Source organism: Macaca fascicularis, chromosome 15, assembly GCF_037993035.2.
Source record: "Macaca fascicularis isolate 582-1 chromosome 15, T2T-MFA8v1.1".
Classification (NCBI taxonomy): Eukaryota; Metazoa; Chordata; class Mammalia; order Primates; family Cercopithecidae; genus Macaca; species Macaca fascicularis.
In genome coordinates this window covers 37,575,250-37,593,475 of record NC_088389.1, presented here as the reverse complement: position 1 = coordinate 37,593,475, position 18,226 = coordinate 37,575,250, and the positions used below count along the sequence as shown (strand labels likewise).

Here is an 18,226-nt window from a genome sequence, read left to right as displayed (position 1 = left end):
AGTTTAAATTTTCTTCTTGCCCTTAGAATATTTCTACTAGAAATCTGTGGTCAAAGTACTATGCGTTAGTCATTGAAATGCTTCCTTTTTGTGTTGTTATGCCTACGTTGCCATGTACAGTAAGGTTTGTTTCATCTTGCCAAGAATTTTTAGAAATTGTTTTCTCATTTTGACTTTTTTATAATTATGTAATGCATTTATATAGTTGCAAAGTCAAATCTACAAAACGGTCTATTCAGAGAAATCTACCTTCTATCTGTTACTCTAATCTCTCCCCTCCCACTACTATATGTAGCCTGGTTTGTTACTGTTTATCCTCCATTTAAAAAAATTATTATAAACAAGTATGTGTGTACATTTGTATCCCTCCACACAACTGATGCACATGATACACACTTTCCAGAGCAGTCCAGACTGCAGGGGATGGTATACTAAATGTAAAAGGCAATTAATAACACTCAAGAGAAAACCAGGTAGTTCAAAAGCCCCCGGGTTGCTGGTGAAAACTTGGAAATGGAAATCAGCATTACACACATTTCACACCAAGCAAAGGCATGGTATGAAACACAGCAGTGACAGAAAAGTGGCTAGAGGCAATTTAACACCACATAGGGGGTCTGTACCCCAGCAACCACACTGGAGCATCTCAAAGGTCCTTTTTCTGGTACCACAATTCCATAACATCAAAGTGAGCATAATCAATTACTCGAGAAACCTTTGGAAGGAAAGAGGTACTCAGGAGCACCAACCCCTCTTGGAACGATTTGCAAGTAGGGAAGAATCAATGTGGCTATAATTTGTGTATGTGTGTGTGTATATACAATATATTTTTTATATATGTGTATGAGCTGTATTCTGTCTATTTAACAGTTACTACAATGTGCTAAGGACAAAAACATTACATTAAGTGTCAACTGTTTAGTTCAGACATGTTTATGTTAAAATCATGAGGCAGGTACTACTTTGGGTGTATAGAAAAAAATCACTGGTTCATTCAAAAACTATAAATAAAATAGACACTGTCCTCTGAAGGAAAATAGAGGAAGACAGACATTAAACAAATATACAATTACAACTGGTTGAAAGGCTACGATGAAACAGAAGAGGACTCTATGTTGAAGGACTCAGGGAGCCCTCTCTGACTCTGAGGTAATATTTAAGCTAAGATTTGAAAGGTGAGAAGGAGCCAGCCAGAAGCAGGACATGGGACACTCCAGGCAGTCAGGCCATCTGTGTCACCTAAGCCTAAGACGGAACAGGACTTGGTGGATTAGAAGAAGGGAAAGACCAATGTGGGACTGGACCCCAGTGAGTCTCAGCCTTCCTCCCTCATACTCTGTCTCCCACCTGATACTGCCACCAGCTAAACATGGGCGAAAAAAAAGATTTTTCTGTGGAATGAACAGTTATTAACTTTCCTGAGCTTTGTGTATCCAAACTTTGTCCCCAGGATCCCAAGAGGAAAATCTTAGGACGGGCTCATTAGAACCTTCAGAGCAGAGAGAGCTGCCCCCCAGCTACTTCCTGGTCATGTTTGAGAGACCTGAGAGCTGTCAAAAGGGGTTTAACTAAATGAGATAACGACAAAAAAATGTAAATTTCCCTTTTGCCTTCCTGCTGGCCTTTGGCAAGAACGGACAGGTCAGATAAACAAAGGGGGGAAATATCTATCACGCTACCAAGCAGAGAGTTCTAACTCTTCCTTAACCTGCATGTCCCTTCTTCCAGGGAGGTTTCTCTGAGTAGCCAGAGTGGGCATTCACCTGTCATGACACCACATGTATCCCACACACAGAAATCAGAGGACAGCTGCTACTCTGCCTGACTCCTGGTTTGGAGCCTGTCATTCCTAAGTAGTTAAAACAGATTTTGAACAAGGTCCACTCAAATATGATGATGAAAGCTGTCGATAGGAATCAGAAGAGCCAGAGAAAGGCACCTAAACCAAAAGGGATGATGAATAGAAAAGAATGGGCTAGTCTATGAGGACAAACTGGGACTTAAAGCCTATAAAATAAAAGAATAAACACTGGGTTCCAATATTTATGCTTTCAAACAAGCTCTAACCTTGACTAAGTGCTTCAGCTCCCTGAGTCCTGGTTTCCTCATGTGTAGAATGCAGACAGGATTCTACTCAACAAAGATATGCTCAGACGGGTCAGGGCTACAGGAGTGTGGGATGGATCAAGTAAGAACACGGTGAAGCCACAGCAAACAGGGCCATCTCCTCCCTGATACATACCCCAAATGGTGGTCACATCTGCTGTGGGCCCCTGCTTGGCATGGAGGAAACTGAGACACAGGCCCCAGTGGCATCACTGAGCCTCTGAATCATGTGTCACCACCTACCTGCTCACAGTGAAGGGGGCACTGGCCATCTTCGGGGACTGAGACTCTCCAGAGAAGTTTCAGCCGCCTGGAGGCCTCTTCCAGGGTCAGCTTGGCTGTGCTCACACTGCTCACAAACTTGCTCAGTGGTGCTGGGTGTGGACCCTACACGGGGGGGATATGAAGGCTGTTATGTGCAGTCTTGAAAAAGATTTTGGACAAGCAAGCCTTAACGTGCAGCATAAATCTCCAGACTGTAGGGCTTCTGTTTCACATGCTGAGCGAAAGCCTGGTACCACATAGCACCAATTTATTGTTCTTAAAGACTGGTGAATTGTAGATTATGAGAGAATTTCAGGGGTGATTTTAGCCCAATCAATAACCATGATTAATAACCACCATGGTTAATAACCACCAGCATTAACTACAGTTACTACTCCAAGTACAGGGTCTGTGGGAGGGCCATTCTCACGGTTTGGCGGCCCACAGAGACCCGCCCAGAGAAAATGACACCAACAGCAAACAATACATGGTTTTGTCTTTACTGGTCCCTGTTAAATGGCCCTGCTGTAGTGAATATGATATCACGGCCTTATACCGCTGGCAGAGCAAACTCAAATTGGGAGGTATCAAGGGCTTAAGAAAATTATCTATGTGATTCAGAAAAGGGGAAATACAAAAAAAGAAGAAGAAATGAAAAAAGCATTTGTTTTTATAAGTAATAAAATAAATACAAAAATAGAATGAGGTCAGGCACAGTGGTTCATGCCTATAATCCTAACACTTTGGGAGGCCAACGTGGGAGGATTGCTTAAGCCCAGAAATCCAAGACCACCCTAGGCAACATAGTGAGACCCCCATCTCTACAAAAAATAAAAAATTAGCTAGGTGTGGCAGTCTACACCTGTAGTCCTGGCTACTCAGGAAGCTGGGATGGGAGGATTGCTTAAGCTTAGGAGATCAAGGCTGCAGTGTGCCACAATCATGCCACATCCCCCAGCCTGGACAACACAGCGAGACCCTGTCTCAAAAAAAAAAAAAAAGAGAAAAAAGACACACCCTTTTTAGATAATAAAGTAAAAAAAAGTCATTATAAATAAAAATACCTGGGCTGGGCACGGTGGCTCACACCTTTATCCCAGCACTTTGGGAGGCCGAGGCAGTTGGATCACCTTAAGTCAGGAGTTCAAGACCAGCCTGGCCAGCATGGTGAAACCCGGTCTGTACTAAAAATACAACAATTAGCCGGGCATGGTGGCAGGTGCCTGTAATCTCAGCTACTAAAGAGGCTGAGGGAGGAGAATCACGTGAACCCAAGAGGAGGAGGCTGCAGTGAGCCAAGATCACACCACTGAACTCTAGCCTGAGCAACAGAATGAGACTCCATTTAAAAAAAAAAAAAAAGAAATATATATATATATATATATATGCTGACATACTCAGGCATGATAGCTGACACCCGTAATCCCAACACTTTAGGAGGCCAAGGTGGGAGGATCGTTTGAGCCCAGGAGATCAAGGCCAACCTGGGCAACATAGTGAGACCCTGTCTCTAAAAAATAAAAATAAAAAAAATAGCCAGGTGTGATGGCACATGCCTGGTCACAGCTACTTGCGAGGCTGAGGGAGGAGTATTGCTTGAGCCTAGGAGGTGGGGTCGAGGCTACAGTGAGCCATGATCACACCACTGCACTCCAGCCTGGGTGACAGAGCTAGATCCTGTCTCAAAATAAAAAAACACAACAACAACAACAACAAAACCTCAACAAAGACAAAAATATAGTGAGACAAACATTCATGAACAGAGACACAATTGTTTTGGAAAGTAATGCAGCAACAGTTATCACCAAGAGCCCTAAAAAGTTCACAACCTTTGAACTAGTAATTCCACTTCACAATGGGTGACAGCTAGGTGGATGGGCAGATGAGTGGACAGACACACCAGGGTGCAGATGGAGAGAAGAATGGATGAGAGACCAGATGTACAGAGGCCGTCATGGGAGCAAGACAGCAGAGCCCATGAAGTAACTGCAGGAATACAGAGCATGAACCCCATCAAACACAGCCACCACCCACAGTCCCCCACACTGGACCTGACCTCTGAGCTCTCTGGGGCCACACTTCCTAGTCCCTCTTCTCAGGGTCCTACTGAGGACAACTGCACCATCTGACTCCCCTACCCCTTCCATGGACACTCCCAGGGAGCAGCTTGTGCCTTCCAGCTCTGTGGTCAGGTTACCTTTGTTCCCAGCTCTTGACTTGTGTAGCTAGGAGCCTCTTGGGTTTGAATGTCCATTTCGGCAAGAAGCCTCTGTCCCTGGCCGATCTGTTTGAGCAGGGCCTCATAGTCCTCAATCAGGCCCAGGACGTGGCGGCCGTTCTTGCTGGCCCACAGGCGGTGGCCAGCGACCAGGCGGGACACACACGGAGTGCTAGTTGCCGAGCTGCCACTGTCACAGGAGAGGGAGTCCGTGTCATTCTCAGAGAGTGGAAGAGTCTCTGAAACTGTAAAATGAGAGGTAGGATGTAAAATCTGTTTCAGGTAACACTCTGCGTTCAAGGCGCTTATGATGTTGAAGCTAGCTAGGAGGGCTAGGAGAGGCCCTCGTGCCCAAATGCCACCCAACACAAGCCCAGTGGGGAAAAGACGCATGGCTCCTGGACCTCTATCTATTACCCCACACTGGCTTACGAGTCATCTTGTAGGATAGGCTCAAGTCAACTCAACCAACACTTTTCAACCACCCACTCAGCAGAAGACCCCAGATTCACAAGGATAACTCAAGCTGGTGCCTGCATTCCAGTAGCCCACAGTCTGATCAGAACACAGACACTGCGGAAGGTGCAACAGCAGAGTGATGAAGGGCCAGAGCCAGGAAAAACAATTATCTGTGCAGGGAGGGAGAGAACAGGGAAGGCTTCTGAGAAGGAGCAGCATTTGAGCTGGACTGAGCAAGAAGCAAGAATTACACTAATGATGAGTCATTCTGACCAGGGACAGCAGCAAAGCCATGTCACAGAAAAATGTGCATTCATGATGAGTCTTGAGGAAATGGGACTTTTACTGGCAAAGAGTGGGACAAAGGGGGTCTAAAAGTCACAGTGAGAGGAAAGTGTGGGCCTGTCTGCAGGATGGTGACCCCTGTGTGGCTACACCAGGGTAAGGGATAAGGCTGGACGGGCCCACTGGAGCTGGATCCTGGGCGGCCTTGAAAGCCTCACAAAGATGGTCACAATTTTAATCTAAGGCAACAGGGACCCAATGATGTTCTAAGCTTGGTAACACCTAGGAGTAGATTAACTGGCTTGAAGGAGGATATCACCAGCTGGAGATGCTGAGAACTTGAAATCCCAAATCCTTGCCAAATACCCTCCTGAGGTGGGACTAGGGACCCCCTTTTCTGCAATTTAAAAAGTCTTACTGTCACATCCAATGCTGCCACCGTTACCCAGACTTCAGCTTTGTACCTGATTTTGGTGTCACTGCCTGGGAGGAATCAAACAGATCAAATGAATTATCACTTTCCATGGGATCTTTGTCACCATCTACAAAATGCAAAACACGAGAACTGTTAGTTTCACTGCTGTCAGCATTCAAGAGAGAACTGAATGAGAATACAGTCAAGCCCCTCACATTCACTAATTCATACACACACAAGCATTCCTTCAAATCTTCACTAGGCCTCTGTCCTGCCAGGCCCACCTGTGTGGGACACCAGGGAGACAGAGTGACCAGGCCCAATCCGTTCCCTAGAAAAACTCTTAGCAGAAAAGTAAACAAGCAATTTTATTTTAGTGTTAATGAAAACACAGGCTGTTGAGGCTCAGGTGAGGGCACTACCCCCAACTTGGCTTCCCAAAGGCTAACACCTGTTTTAAAACCTTATGTGTTTTTTTTGTTTGTTTGTTTGTTTGTTTGTTTGTTTTTTGATGGAGTCTTGCTCTGTCACCCAGGCTGGAGTGCAGTGGCACAATCTCGGCTCACTGCAAGCTCCGCCTCCCAGGTTCATGCCATTCTCCTGCCTCAGCCTCCCGAGTAGCTGGGACTACAGGCGCCCGCCACCACGCCCGGCTATTTTTTGTATTTTTAGTAGAGATGGGGTTTCACCATTTTAAGACTGACTGTGACTGACCTGTGGTAAGAAGGAGGGAAAGAAATGCCAGGCAGCACAATGGGCAGGTGAGAGGCAGACAGTGGGACGAAGAGTGGAATCATCACTCAGGGAGAAATAAGCAGTTCATAGACCCAAGGCCCAGGGGGCAGGGAAGGACAAAGTAGGATGCAAGGCCAGAACCAAGAGGACTGAGGGGCCCACTCAAGGGCTTTGGGCAACGCAATGTCAAGCTGAGGTCTGTATTTTGTACTGGAGGAGTTTTTTTTCTGTCTGGAGGCTGCCACACTAATCTAAGCCAGAGATGAGAGTAACCCACAATAGGATCTGGGGGGTGATGTATTTGCAACACTGTAAGGAGGCAAAATCAATAGATGATGTACAGATGATCTGTGCAACACGTAATAATTTGGAAAGCACTTTCACATATGAAAAGCTATTGGACTCAATAGCTCAGTGGGCAGAACACATTGTAATTCAGATTTCATGGAAGGGGAAACCAAGTGGCAGAGATAGAAAGTGATCTGTCCAGCATAACCCAGCACGTCAGTGGCAGAGAGCAAGCGAGCCCAGGGTTTAGGATCCCCCCATCAGAGCTCCTGCACCACTGGGCAGTGGGCTGCTGCACTCCAGCACCACCCAAGGGTCTGCTACAGTTCCTAAGGCCAAGGAGCCAGGAGGTCAGCTCCATAGAGCTGGCCCTGAGAGGAATCACTCTCAGCGAAAGACATCAGCCTTTAGAACATAATTTTAAAAACAGATGCACTTAAATACAGACCTGAGAAGTCTTTTGCAAAGGAAGAAATGCTGCTGCCTACAATTCTGATCTTGACTCAAGAAAATTAGAAAACTTTTCTGCTGAGGCAACACCGTGAATTCTGAATGCTCTCCTGGATGCCTCTTGCCACACATGCTGAGGGCTGCTTTCGGCAAATTTCAAAGGCAAAGGCTGTTTGATGGCCTCCTCGCTTCAGCTACCCAACGCTCCTTCCTGGGCACCCCAAGCACAGAACTCTTCTCCTTGCTTCAATCTCCCCTAGCCCACCCCCACAAGCTCCTCAAAGCCTTAAAAAGGGCCAGGTGCAGACCCATGTTAAAAATATTAATGCCCGATGCTGATGAGGTCACGCAAAAACCACTACCTTTGTACACTTCTGATGGACAGACCATTTAGAAGGTAGAAATATGGCACCTTTCTAAACTTCTGAGATTCCCCTGGTCGGGTTTTCTCCTAAGAATATTGTTTAACAGCAAAAAGTATATTAACATTGATGTCTATTATGGCTCTAAATCAGAGACCACTTTAATAATCAACGGGGTCATGGACTGGTGACTAAGAATAGCCTGCAAACAATCATTAGGAAGCCCATGTGAAAGCAGAGGGAACATGTATGATGCAATATTGGACAAAAACAAAGAAAGGACACAGAATGACACAAAAACCAATTTGAAAAATATAAATTCATGCCGATATTTAATAAATGAAAAGAAATATGCAAATTTTAAAAAATGATCAATGTGTAGAATCATCAACTTTTTTTCTCTGTTCACTTTTTTCATATTATTACATCATCTTTTTGGTTAAATTTTAAGATCCTTGTCAATGAGAAATCAATGAACTAATCACTACAAGTTCTAAGGCAGACTGACTAGGTACTCCTTAAGAGATTTATTTTTATTTTTTTAACTAGAGGTATCCAAGTAAAAGTAAGTGCAAACTTTAGTACAATACTGCTTTTAAAGCATGCTGGCATTCCTCATCCCACTGGATACACATATTTACCCCATGGGTGTCAGGAAGATAATCCCAGGATACCCAAGGCTCCAGAGGGTCCAGTGGGTTTAGGAACAGCCCTAGAGTCAAAGCTGGAAATGGTTTCTAGTTCCAGCTCTGCTGCCTAATTGCTATGCCACTTTGGGCAAGCCCCATCCACTCTCTGGGCCTTTGTTTTTCATCTCTAGAGCAAAGAGGACAGGCTGCCTGACTGATTGGAGTCTAACCATTTACTGGTTTGCTCCACACCCTGTGGTGGGCAGGTGGCAGAGGTGTCTGCTCCTCTTTCTGGTACCCCCCCACAGCCTCTCTCCAGGGCTAGGCAATTAACCTGCAAGCAAATGCAAAACAGATCCACTTTTTAAACCTATCAGGATGATTTTCAGATCCTGAAAGACACTGAAAGCCAGATTAAGATGTTTGGGTTCCCTTCTAAAGGCAGTAAGAGAAACTAAAAGAAATTTCAGCATGGAAGTGATGCAGGCAGGAATAAATGGATAGGAGGGAGCAAGGCCAGAGGCATTGAGGGTGTCTGGAAGTCCAAATTCCACTTCCCTGAGAATCAAGATGCCTCAGATGGAGATTACGCCACTTTGCCAAAGGTGACGTCTAATTAATTAGCAGTCAGGTCCCCTGGCTCCCAGGGTACAGCGTGTCAGCTATCAACGGAAAGACACCTGTGTGGGGCAAAGGCATCATTCAGAAGTTCACACGTCACACACAGATGCTCAGAGCTGCATTCTCAGCCAAGTGGGGAGAGGCAGGGGCAGTACCGTGTTTGTCAGGCTGAAGGGGCACCTCAGGGATGGACAGGGCTTGGATGGCCAGAGTGAGGGCTCCTTCCTGTGCCTTCTCTGCCCCCCTTGCCAGCTGTTCCTCGAGGCTACTCTGCAGAGTGCTGCTGGTTTCAATGCTCCTTTCCAGTTGCAACCGCAGAGCCTGGATCTCCATCAGGAGGCTGTGCAGGTCCCTGAAAGGATCCTGCCCCTTCCAGCCTTCTCCCGACGCCTCTGCAGACATGTGCAAAGAGAAGCCCTGACATCTTCTACAACCAAAGGGTCAGCCATTGAAGGAACTCAATCGCGTTTTACACCCGCCACCACCATCGCCCTCCCTCTTCCTAAGAACTAGGTACAGTTTAAAATAACAACTTGACTTTAGAAACAAAAATATTGGCAGACTTAATTGCTGCTATTCCACAAGCTAAATAAGAGCTGGAAATTAATTTTCGCTTCTGGCCATAAAAGCCTAGCAAATTGCATACCAAACCCCGAAATTATGTCTAGTAGTAATAAAATCTATTTGGGCTAGAATTATAGAATGAAAGGGGATGATTTTAAGAGCCACAGTATATTAAAAAGACACAACAGCAAGAATAAGAAAAGCAAGTTGAGAAGAAAATAAAAGCTGTGAGATGACCCCTTTCTAGATCAACTTTCAATAGAGAGAAACCATCTGGAAAATTAGTTTAAAAAAAAAAAAAAACAAAAAAACACCTCACCACACCTCAAAATTGATTCTGAAACATTAGACCTTATAGTTGAAGCACTCTGAGCTGGTATCTCTCTTGGGATACAGAGAGCACTGAGGCCAACAACTATCCCCAGAGCAATGCCCAGCACATGAGAGGTGTCCATAAATGTTTGCTGAATTAATGGGCAAAAAGTAACACACACTAGCAGGACGATAATAAAAGTCATTTCCCGAGTGCTTACTATGTGTCAGGTATCATGCTAGGATGCTTTTAATAAATGGTCTCATTCAATTTTCAACACAATTCTCCACACAACAGGTGCTGAGAGACATGTTTTACAGAGGCATGTATGGGCTGGGCTCAAAGGGTGAAGTGGCCTGCTGAGGGTCAAATAGCTGGGAACAAGGGAGTGGGAACCCGGACCGTGGCTGGCCTGGGTGCTGAGCCTCAGTCCTTCTATGTTTCCTGCTGTTCCTTCAAAAGAAGAGTGGGTCAAAGCGCTAGCTTCAACACCCATCCATTCTACCCACGAGGCCAGAGAGGAGAGGGCTGAGCTCTACCCTCCTGCGCCTACAGCCGGCGGTCGGGTGGGCTTACAGCCCAAAGCACAGTAGCCTCAAGGTGAGAAGGGCCTCGGACCAGAGCCCCCCCGGTACCTCTCAGTCTCCTGTGCTCTTCATCCAGCTTCTCATACGCCTTCAGCTCCACTCGGAGGGACTGCAATAGCTTGTCATTCTGTGAGAGCAGCTGCTGCCTCAACTTCACCTCCTCCTGCACCCTAAGAAGGCCCCACAGGCATGAGAAGCACAGGTTAGTTCTACCATAGGGTAACTTATTCGAACCCCACAGAGCAGGCCAATTCCACTCTCAGTCACAAGAGTGTGGACCAAGCAGTGACAAGCCTGGTTAAGAATTCCAGTCACAGCTGCAATTTCCAAGTGCTCCCCGTGTCCAGCCCCGTACATACGTGATCTCATGTAATCTTCACAGATGCCCTAAACGGTTGGTGCTCTCTAACCCTCAGTTCAGAGATATGAGGAAACGAAACTCAAAAGGGCTGTTTCCTACCCAGGCATGCACAGCTCGGGAGGGGAGCCAGACTTAGACCCAGGACTACTTGGCAGCAAAGACGAAGATCTTGCTACCTCACTGCACCACCCTTGGTGATGACGGTAACTGAAAGAGTGGGGCATTCACGCGTGCCGACAGGAACAACTGAAATGTGGAACCAGACAGACTCAAAGAGGGAAATGGCAAAAGGACCATTGGTGGGATCCTTTTAAAATCGACGGCAGAGCCATGTCACTCCTCTGCTCAGAATCTCCCAGTGGCTTCCCATGCCACTCAGAGTAAACCCAAAGTCCTCACACTGACTCTGCAGCCCGATGTGATTTGGCATCCTGCCAGCCACCCCTCCGGACACACTGCCCTGCTCTGCCAGGCAGAGGCCTAAGCCACTCTGCCTCAGGGCCTGCGCCTGTTCTGCCTGAAATGATCTTTCCCAGGCAGCTGCAGCACTCACCTCCTCACTGCATTCAGCTCTCTGAGCAAATGGCATCTTTTCACAAAGGCCTTTCCTGATTCACCCTCGACAGAAAACAGCAACCCACTGCCAAGCCCTCTCCTCCTTACAGGATCTTTCTCCATATATTGCAGCCCCACCAGACATATGATGTGTTTGTGTCTACTGCCTGCCGCCGTGCACTAAGGCAGAGGCCTGCATGCTGATTCCACAACTGCAGCCCAGTGCCTGGATGCGTGGTACGGCCAGCAGGTCACCGGGGAAGCACAGCCAGTACCTGCTCAGCTCCTGGCCACTGCGGCAGACCTCCTGGATCAGCTGCTGGTTGTGTCTCTCCTTCTCACTGCCTTCCTTCTGCAGCCTTTCATTTTCTTCCTTCACACTGGCATACTCCCGCTGAAGGTGCTCCAGGCTCGCGGTCTTCCTGGAGAGGGACTCTCGTAATTTGTCATTCTCCTTCTGTTTATCTGCAAACACAAAAAGGCGCCACTGAGAAGGGCCACCATTTGTTTTTTCCAACCTTATTATATAAATATAGCACTTCAAGAATACAAAAAAGAATGAGATTCGATCTGGCATTTATGATTTTGGCATTCCAATTATCTTACACACTTTGGGCAGATAAATTTGTCAACATCAAGACTGCAGATTAAACGTCACTGGGATAAAATGGGCCTGTTTAATTTTCTATTAAAGAACAGGCCATGCAAACCTAGTTACTTTGCCTTCACAGAGCAAACAGCGGGTGGAAAGTATAGAGGAAAATGCAGGACCCAGAACTCTGGGAATGAGTGCTGGCCTGGCCGCAGGTCTTCTACCAGCCTAACACCAGAAGGCCGGCAGGGCTGTGCAGATGGCACCTTGAGGCCCATTCACTCCTCAGGCTGAGGACAGCACCTCTTCTGAGGAATAAAATACACCCAGAGGCACAAGAGACACTGTGGTCAAAAGCAGGGGGCTGGAGGCAGAGAGGCCACATTCAAGAGCAGCTTCTCCATTTACTGACTTCATAACCTTGAGTGAGGCTCTTCACTTCTCTATGCCTGTTTCCTTACATGTGTTATTATGTGGATTCACTGAGCTCCCATCTATAAAGGGTTTACCACAGGGAGTCAGGAGCACTCTGGGGGCTGGAAGCTCCATAAAGATGAGTTGCCAGCAGTGCTGGTGGTGGTAACAGCTGACCTGCACCAGCACTACCTGTGCGATGTGACATTAGGGCCTTCACATGCATCGCCCTATTTAATCTCCAGGGCCGACTTCCGAGGCAGGCACTATTATTCTCCATTTTCCAGATAAGAAACTTCCCTAAGGTCACATGGCCAGTAGGTGGCAGAGCCAGAATTCAGACTCAGGTTTTCTGACTCCATTCTTAACCACAACAGGATAATTTCTAAGCAAGTATTCACCTCCTCCCTCGATGGCCAGACACATCATGCTGCCTACCCTTCCTGAACGGCCTAGACTCCTCATCGCTAACCTCTGGGCCTCTGTCTGCTCTCTTCCTTCGATTTAAAATGCCCTGGCTCCTCTCAATCTTCAGCACCTTCGCTAAGCCCTCCTCATCCTCTGTTCTTGAAGGCAAGCTTTTCCCCAGTCAGGATGCCTTCTCCAGGGTCCTGCAGTTCCCAGAGCCTGACTTTATCATGGCTGAGGTTCACGCTGGCCTGCCAAGATTGTCTGGCTGCCTCTCCCATCAGACTATGAGCTCCCTGAGGGAAGGGATGAAATCTCATCCATTTCTGTATCAGAGTCTACATAGCCCTGAAGTAGAACAGGAGATAGGAAATGTTTGCTGAGTGAATGAATGACAGAGGCCCCAATTTCATCTCTTAAGCCAAAAGGAGCATCAATATCCTTTTAGGAAAAGTGGGATAAGCTGGCCCAAGTTCTAGCTCTACCACCTTCTAGCTCTGTGACCACAGGCTGGGAAATTCCCTAGGCCTCAGTTTCTCACCTGTCAAATAGGGCTAATGATACCTCATCCCAGAATTGTTTTTGGTAGTGAAAGATAATGTAAGTGAAAGCTCTTTGGGAGCCAAGCTCAAATAGAAGGAATTAAGAGAAGGGATCTTTATAAGAAGTACGGAATAAACTTTGCTGATAGTAGGAAATCACTAGTTGAGATTTTGGCAGTATTATATTTCCAGCCCTTCTTTCTTCCACTGTGAACTAGGATGAGAGACACATGGCTAAAGGGGGGATAAGTGACAAGCAAATAAAATAACATTTACTGAGTCCCTACTAGAGACACTGTGCTGAGAGTTTTACACCGTTCAATTGTCACAACAGCCCTATGAGGTATTCCTGAACCTCTCTGATTCCAGTATTCTCAGCTATAAAATAGAAACACCTCACAGGGCTGCTGTGACAATTAAATGGTGTAAAGCCATCACAGAGCCACGGGATTCATACTTAGGTTGGTCACAGAGCCACGGGATTCATACTTAGGTTGGTCAGACTTCAATGTCTGCATTCTTTCCATGACACAGAAGGCTTTGGCGTTCCAGGCTTCCAGTGACTCCTTTAATTCTTACCTATGGATGCTTTAATGAGCATTGCATTGAGGGCCTGGTTCTGCTTCCTCAAGAATTGAATTTCTGATGTTAGAGAACTATGAAGTTCTGAACCAGAAGCAAAAATGTTTGTAGAACCTATAAAAACACACATAAAGACTGATTTATAAACAGTCTCCAGATCAGTATAGATGGAACTTTCTAGAAAACAGTTTTAAACAAAGAGTTAGCACAACATACAATGAAAATCCCTCCTGTTAACTATGTAAGGAATTACCAGAGGCCAAAGAGAACTGAGAGTAAGCCTGAAAGAGGGGGCAGGAGGGGCTCCCCCACATCTTACCTAAGGTAGAACAAAGCAGAAGACCTGGGCCAGGAGTAGGGTGAGTGAGAGTCTTCACCTTCACAGATGTCTTTCCTGAGGTCAAAATTCATATCCAGCTGCCTGCCGGGCCTCACCACTGAGGCAGCTCTGTCACTCAGTCCACAGAGCCAAAGTCGAACTCCTCATCCTTCCAAACCTGCTCTCTCTCACCTGTTTCCTGCCTCAGGAGATGGTATCGCCACATCCCTAACCTAAGCTAGAAAGCTGGAAGCCATCCTAACCCCTCTCTCTTCCACTGCCCAATCAAGCAATCACGATGCTGCTGCTTCCTCCAAAATGCTTCTGACACAGGCCTACTCTTTTCAGTCCTAAAGTTCAGGCCTCATCACTTTGCTCTCTAACCTCGCCGCCCTGCTATTCTGCCAATGGGGTTATTATCCTAAACAAAGTCCATTTAAGTTACTCTCTACTCAAAAACATCTGATGGCCCACCATGGCAAAAGACAATCGCACAACGAAACACAAGGGCCAATTTCCCAGTCTAGATACCCCTATTTCATAGATAACATTCACATTCACGGCCACCCTCAGGAGCGTGCCTACTGTGTGCAAGGTGCCTTCTCTATGTGGCAAGCAGATGCTTCCCTCCCTGTCCTCCACACTCACTGAGTCCACTTACTATACCAGAGAGCCAAAATGCCAGATTCCTGCTTTCCTAGCCACCCTGCAGTGAGGACATGGTCACGTGCCACCTCTGGCCAATGGGGCCTGACAGGAAGTCTGCTGGGGGCTTCTGGGAAAGATTTTCCACCAGGATGAAAAGAGGACAGGAGGAAGTCCCACCTTCTTCTTTCCCATGCTTTGGACACTGTCTGAACGACTGGGATGCTTGTAACTACTGCAGTCGTCACAGATACTAACCCAAACTGCTGTCACTGAGCCATAAACCTACCTTGGAACTACCTGCCTCTGGGTTTCTTGTTACGTGAAAAAACACCATCCCTGTTGTTACCATCAGTTACTACTCCCATTCTGTTGTCTGCAGCTGAAAGCATCCTGGCACACAACTGAGTACCTATCCTATTCAAACTCCTTGGAGGGAAGGTACAGCATCAGTTCTCCAAGGAGCTGACGGCCCTTCCACTCTACAGCACTACCTTTTTCTTATGTTAATGATTCACTTACCACAATGTTTCTAACTGTTTTACTTACTGTGTCTCTCCCCACCATCTTCCTCCACTCTCCCCTGTGAACTCTGGTATCTTTTCAGAGACACCTGGGTTTGAACCATGGTTCTGGCTTCTTAATAGCTGCATGACCTCAGGCAAATCGCAACACTTCCCTAAGTCTCCATTAACTCAATAAAAATGACTGATGTTATTGTTACTGCTATTACCATTTATATTACTAAAATAATTAATGATAGACTGGAGCCAAAAATAGCATCAAAAAGTACTGTGAACAAGCAGGAAAAATTCTACAGAAGTCTACCACCACCAAAGCTAAGGTGGTAGCTTTGGAGGCAGTATTTCTTTGCAAAGAAATAATTAGGCCAAAGAACAGTTCCTGACCGGCCTAAACCTGAGCTAGCGGGGCCCACTTCTGATGCTAGGAGGTCAGTCTTTCCTCTGAGGGTCATCACTACAGGCCTGTACAAGTGGGGACAAGCTGGAAGCTCTAACACATGAGAGGCTGGTTTTTAACAATATTCCACCTCAATATCGTAAGAAGCCATACCTTTCTCAGGCCTGCTCCCCAAGGTGAACATTTCACAGCAGGGGGAGGCGGAGCCACTTTTATTCCTTTGTCTTTTCAGACGCTGTGACAACATGGTGAGAACAGCACGTCTTTCCACCAATGTAAATACTTTATGAATGCTTTTGTAAACCTTCCCGTCAGAGTGAATTACTCTCCAGAGCAATTGCCTGCTCCATTGTAGCTGGTGGCCATTTGAGCCCCCAAATAATTCTATAATTGGATTTGCCAGGGAAAATGTAAAACAGAATGAATCTAATTCAGGCATTACCAAGAGTGAATGTGAAGGGCCCAGGCGTGTATTTCTTTCCTGTGTTTGATACAACTAATAACTCAGATCAATCAATTTCCCTGAGGCTGAGGGGGGTGGATGCAGGAAGTGGGTGCAGTGAGCAAGAGGGAGGGAGGAGGGCCGGAGAGGGCGAGATGAGCCATTCGGTTTCCCGTGAAAGCTGCAGCATGCATGGTACTTTGGAAAGATGTCCCTCCCGGCTGGTAGCTACGATGGCTAGAGAGGAATGAGACCTGGACAAGGGCCCGAGGACTCAGGCGTGCTGCTGCCATGGAGCACTATCTTTCCAGAACTCAATTCTACCACCTCTAAAAATGGGAATGACATTAGGGTCCCTACCCATTGCAGAGCTTTGCAATGTTATACAGAATAAAATAGTAAAATAAAATTGATAGTGATGATAAAGGCAACTGTTTACTAAGTGAGGCACTGAGCAGGGCCCTACTCATAACATTGCCCCATTTAATCTTACAATGACCCTGTTTTATGAAACAATTAAGACTGGGAGAGATGAGTGAATTGCTCAAAGTCACAAAGCTAATAAATGGGACAGCAGGGTCCACACTCTGGCCAGTTCAACCAGACAAACTTGGGCTTTTCTGAGTGCGCCAAGTTGCTTTCAAGATGCAATAGCTTTACGGAATGAGGAACTCTCTCTAGAGCAGTAAGGAACGATGTCCAAGATTTACTGCTCCATGACAAATGGACAGAATCATGGATATAGAGTATGTTACCTCTGGGGTGAAGAGAAGAATAAGAATACATGCTGCTATTTGCATTTTAAAAAACACTGTTAAGGATACAGAAGAAAAACAAGGAAAAAAGTGGAGAAGAGGGAAGGGAAAACAGGGTTACTGGATAAAGAATGGAGGTTTTTAATTTTGAAGCACATGAATGTCTTACCTATGTGGCGGGGGGGGGGAATATTTTTAAGTTTTTCATGGACGATCATTCTATTCAGAGCTAACTGTGTTTATGCAGGAATATGTGTGATCTTTAGACTGGCATGTGAAATTTACCAGATTGCTAAAATGCAATAATCTGTTATAGATGAAAAGACAATATATTGCTTTGTTTTATCTTAAAATTCCTATCTATTTCTCTCCAGCTTCCAAAGTCAAATGAGGTGCCAGTCACAATTCAGGATACCAGAAGCTGGCAGACTCCTCTAAGATAGAGAAATGAACATTTATCAAGCACCTGCTTTGTACACAGATGCTTACTCAGGCAAATGCGTCACAGTGAAGCACTCATAGACATGTACAGCCCTTTGGGAAGGTCTTTCCTTACCTTGATCAAATTCAGATCCTTGCCGTTCCAACTGTTTCCGTAGCTTATCATTTGTTTTAATAGATTCTTCTAAACGCTTTCTCAAAGTTCGAATTTCCTGTATGTGTTCCATTAGTAAGTCTACAGGAAGGAAGCCATTTTTAATTTAAAGTCTGAAACACCAACAAATTGAATAATTTATGGATTATGCAGGGATCCTGAAATTCCAAACAGTATTGGATGTATTAAGATAGTGAGCAACTGGCAATTCTTTCCTAGGCATGGGGAGGGTAAGCTATTTCCCACAGCCCACAGACACACTTCTATAATGATTCTCTGCAGTCCTCCATGGGAAGATATTTTACATCACATAGAAAAAATTATATTCCATACAATTTTAATGCTAACTCTAATGTAGCCTTTTATTCTTCTAAATATCAAATATTAATTTAAAATCTTCCTTATGGTGAAACTAACAGATCACTTTCAAGTCTGCTTGAATTGCCCGAGAGTTGATTAAACTACCTTCATAATGAATCCAGATATTTTTGAGACTAATTTTTTGAAAGGAATATGTTATCCGTTTATCATTTACTAATTTAAGACTCAAATAAAGCAAAACAATGCTAGTGAGAATGGTAATAAGAAAAGTGATCTCAAGAGAACATCTTATTAGCATGAGTATAAATGTGTATGTTCTTTTGGGGCTACTTCTATCATTAGCCTTAGAAAAGTTATTTTCCAATGTCTGTTACCAAATAATTCAACTTTTAGAGCTCTATTTAAAGAGACCACCAGAGATGCTGACAAGCATTTGCCAGAATGGAAGCAAAGGTTCATCTCAGCATTGGATGTAACC

The 18,226-nt window shown here is 45.6% G+C and overlaps 1 protein-coding gene across 13 annotated transcripts in view; it reads right to left on the bottom strand.

The window, feature by feature from the left end:
• The window catches only part of CDK5RAP2 (CDK5 regulatory subunit associated protein 2), a 190,831-nt gene that overhangs the window by 9,177 nt on the left and 163,428 nt on the right, over window positions 1–18,226 (bottom strand). For 7 of the 13 annotated variants that reach the window (XM_074016695.1, XM_005580931.3, XM_005580932.4 and 4 more), the window contains 8 exons: window positions 17,389–17,508; window positions 13,748–13,864; window positions 11,488–11,677; window positions 10,345–10,466; window positions 8,988–9,224; window positions 5,797–5,874; window positions 4,568–4,833; window positions 2,350–2,493 (listed from right to left, as the gene is read on the bottom strand). In XM_074016695.1, coding sequence (XP_073872796.1) covers window positions 2,350–2,493; window positions 4,568–4,833; window positions 5,797–5,874; window positions 8,988–9,224; window positions 10,345–10,466; window positions 11,488–11,677; window positions 13,748–13,864; window positions 17,389–17,508 — 1,274 coding nt within the window. The remainder of the gene's footprint in view (window positions 1–2,349; window positions 2,494–4,567; window positions 4,834–5,796; window positions 5,875–8,987; window positions 9,225–10,344; window positions 10,467–11,487; window positions 11,678–13,747; window positions 13,865–17,388; window positions 17,509–18,226) is intronic. The other 6 variants (XM_065530143.1, XM_074016692.1, XM_074016694.1 and 3 more) reach the window with 2 other exon arrangements.